The following is a 3,575-nucleotide window of genomic DNA, read 5'->3' as shown; positions in this document are numbered from 1 at the left end:
TGATGGCAGTCATCTTAACTTGTTACTTAGCACGTTGAAAAGGCGAAAAAAAGTTCGCCAAATGTTTGGAGCGCATCGTAAATGAGCCACTCGATTTATAACATCTCTATAAACAATTTAAATACTTTTTATACATAGATATGCGCAACCATGCACTTACTTTCCCAAATTCCATTCTGCTTATCGGCATAATTTTCCAAATATACCTGCTACTTCATTACTAATTACTCAATTTTCCAACTGCGCTTTCTTTGTTGGCTCGACATATCCTAAAAAGACAAATTTACATTAAACAATAGAAATCGCAAAAATTAGCAAATAAAATACTGGCTTTGTTTTTTGTTGTCAAATTTCTGAGAAATGTGAATTCACCACGATGCGATACAGAAAGAACAAGGACCAGGGATGCAATTTTAAGTAAACCTATTATTCAGTGGCAAGGCGCAGTGCGTTCGGGGCAGCAATATTAATTTGTATCAAATATAACATTAGACGGTGGTTCTAATACATTTTTTGATATTATTAACCAGAGTACATACATTATATGGTATTGCTTTCAAAATTAATGTACTATATGAACTTCTTTTTTCAAATATTTCTTAAGTTTCTTTCATGAGTGCTGAAAAGCAACCATGCGTGTAAGAAATTGTGTGCTACCTAAAATTTCACCTCTGGCAACTTTATCCCCAAAAAGGACTTCACCACAGTTTTTTTACTAGATATACTGAGGGATATACTGAGGTCGTTTGTTTATTTGTGTCAATATTTTTGTGTCGTTTTTTGTAAGATAAATAATTATGACTGAAACACCAAAATTGCTTGGACAAAGTAGTAGGATGCTTCCACCTCCTGGTCTTAAAGCACTTATCGATCATTTTCAAAGTATTTATCCAGATCAAGTCAATCCATTGCAAGTAACAACTGTTTTAAAGTATTGGCTCGGTGGGCAAGATCCATTAGATTACATTAGTATGTATAACAATCATGGAGATCCAGAAAGAGGCATACCGCCTCATTGGCATTATGTGAGCTTCGGTTTAAGTGACTTACATGGAGATGAACGTGTCCACGTGAGAGATACGAACGATATTAATACTCGGTCTGGGATGGGTTTCGAATTATCATTCCGGCTAATCAAAACAGAATCAAAAAGCGTTAAAAATGCTGAAAAAAGTCAGCACCCACCTACTTGGCCAGCAAATTTGTTGCAAGCAATAGCACGTTATTGCTTTCAGACTGGTAATTTATTGTTTTTCGGTGATAATATTCCTTGGCGTAAAAGTCTGGATGGAAGCGCTACCTCGCTTTTGAAAAATATTCTTATTGCTCAAGACCCACAGCTTAGCAGTATAGAGACATTATTTGGCACGGTTGACTTCTGTCAGATAGTTGGTGTTACAGACGAAGAATTCGATCAGGCTTCTCGTTGGAATGGTCGTGGTGTTCTGCATTACTTGCAACAAGATGTACATACTGGGGGTAAATGGCTAGTTACAGATATGAGTCGGTCGCTTAGTGTGTTCCAGCTTTGCCCTGAATTATTACTAAACTTGCAAGATGACTTGGAAAAACAAGGTTCAGATTTGGCTGGTGTAAACGCGGACTTTACATTCCGGGAAATACAAAAACAGCAGTGTTTTGAGAAAGAAATGGATTCAAATAGATTAAATGAACAATATGTTTTCGAAGAAAACAAAGTGTTAAATAAATTGCAAATCAAACGCGAAAATGTCGGATTTCCACAATCAATGTCAATGAGCAACAGTTCTCTACATAAATCGTGCCCTCTAAATTATCAACCGCATTCCGCAAATTCTGTTTCGTTTGATGGAATAGAAATTACTTTAGCTCCATACGCAGCAAAATACCTCATGTTGGCAATTAAGGACCGTATTCGCCATGGTCGTCATTTCACCTTCAAAGCTCAGCACCTAGCTTTAACTCTTGTGGCAGAAACTGTGACTGGGGCAATTGTGAGCAAATCTTCTCCTTATGGCATAATTGGGTATTGGATCCAAGTTTTAATTCCCAAAGAATTAGTTCCGCGTATGATGGAGGCTTTCCAAAATTTGCAACTCGACATGGTAGCGGAAAGTAAGGAAAAATATGAGCTTTACTGGCCAGAGTGGAAATTAAAACTAACCATTGATTATCCTGCCCTAATACTTAAACCACCGACAAGCGTATAATTGTTTTATTATAGGTTTGATCGTCGAAAATCTAGCATGAATTATCCATCACTCGAAATATCAGAGAGTAAGAAAAATTCTCTCTCAAGTAGAGAAACTCCCAAATTTCAGCACGAAAGCAAATTTGCCGGAATATGCAAAGTTTCCCTGCCAGCCTGTGTCCACGTTGCATTTCAAATATAACAAATTTTATAGAATTTTAAAATCTATCTCAGGTGGACTAACAAGATCTAGCTGTACATGTCTTGTTATTCTGAATTTCTTTAACATGCGTTTTAATTTATTTGTCGTATAATAACCATCGTACAATTTCCTAAGTAAGAAACACTATCAGCTGATTGCCAAAAAATTCCCACAGCATTTGGTCTTATCTTTTACAATTTCTTTTGTTTTCTAATACAATTTCTTCCATTTTTATTATAATTTATTAAAAGTACAGTAAAACACTGAACCTAAAACACCACGGTAAGAAAAAGTTACGTTACTTATGGAACGATGACAATTACTATCTGATATCCTTAATCGGCAAAGTAACGTAAGCGACATTTTTTTCAAAATTTTATTTTTGATGCAGAAATATCATTCAGAAATGTCATTCCGAATATGAATAGATTTTTTAGTACATTTTTCGTTAAAAAATCGCTCAAGTTTACATATTTTTAAATTTAACGAACATTTTTATTCAAATTATCGTCGACAAAAATGCAAGCTTGTGACACAATCATGTTTTACGCGATTGCAAATTCTTTACGTTAAAAATTTGTACAGCAGGAGTTTGCAACTTTTCTCAAGGAGAACTGTGATGGATAATCTTTTGTTCTGGGCGAACGCGATTTCAACAAAAATCATCATAATTCGCACAAATATTTTGCCCGACGAACATAACTTATAATAATTAAATACTCATAACTAGCTTCTAAGATCACAAATATATTGTATTTAGTTAGAAGTCGTCAAGTTAAAATGATGTATTGATATACTTTTTTAAATCAATCTCCAATAATATTTAAAAAAAGAAATATATGTAGCCTTTTTTTTAATTTGAGTGGAGTATGTAGAGCATTATCCGGGAAACAAACATGCAAAGCACCTTTTCGTTATTTACATTAGGCCACAGCTGACACCAACCAATTTTTAATTAGTTGCGTTCGATAACAAAATTAGCCAACACCATCCAACAATCAAAATCAAGAGAGTAAAGGCTCCGTTATGTATACTTGGCATGGCTTGAGAGCTGTCACATAAGAAATCTGTTAAATGAGCCTCGCGTGTAATCGGTTATCGAACGCACAGCACTACATACGTAGAAGTCTGTTGGTTTTTGATTTCTACGTAAAAATGGTATAGCAGTGCATGCAATGCCAAGTATGCATAACAGAGCCTTAA

At 35.1% G+C, this 3,575-nt stretch overlaps 1 protein-coding gene and 1 long non-coding RNA gene across 2 annotated transcripts in view; one reads left to right on the top strand and one right to left on the bottom strand.

Moving 5' to 3' along the window:
• Positions 1–6: 6 nt before the first annotated feature.
• LOC108364976 (uncharacterized) overlaps positions 7–3,575 on the bottom strand; it is a 12,128-nt gene continuing 8,559 nt past the window's right edge. The window contains exons 2-3 of the long non-coding RNA XR_001847858.1: positions 161–269; positions 7–106 (exon numbers count right to left, since the gene is read on the bottom strand). This is a non-coding gene — a long non-coding RNA (uncharacterized LOC108364976). The remainder of the gene's footprint in view (positions 107–160; positions 270–3,575) is intronic.
• Su(fu) (suppressor of fused domain protein) lies at positions 711–3,210 on the top strand. Its single transcript, XM_017618857.1, has one exon. The coding sequence runs from the start codon at positions 798–800 to the stop codon at positions 2,187–2,189; it is 1,392 nt and encodes a 463-aa protein (XP_017474346.1). The 5' UTR covers positions 711–797; the 3' UTR covers positions 2,190–3,210.

Source organism: Rhagoletis zephyria, unplaced genomic scaffold, assembly GCF_001687245.7.
Source record: "Rhagoletis zephyria isolate East Lansing unplaced genomic scaffold, Rhagoletis_zephyria_1.1 Rzeph_scaffold_01733, whole genome shotgun sequence".
NCBI lineage: Eukaryota > Metazoa > Arthropoda > Insecta > Diptera > Tephritidae > Rhagoletis > Rhagoletis zephyria.
The sequence above is the reverse complement of the archived record's forward strand: the minus strand, read 5'-3'. Positions and strand labels throughout refer to the sequence as shown.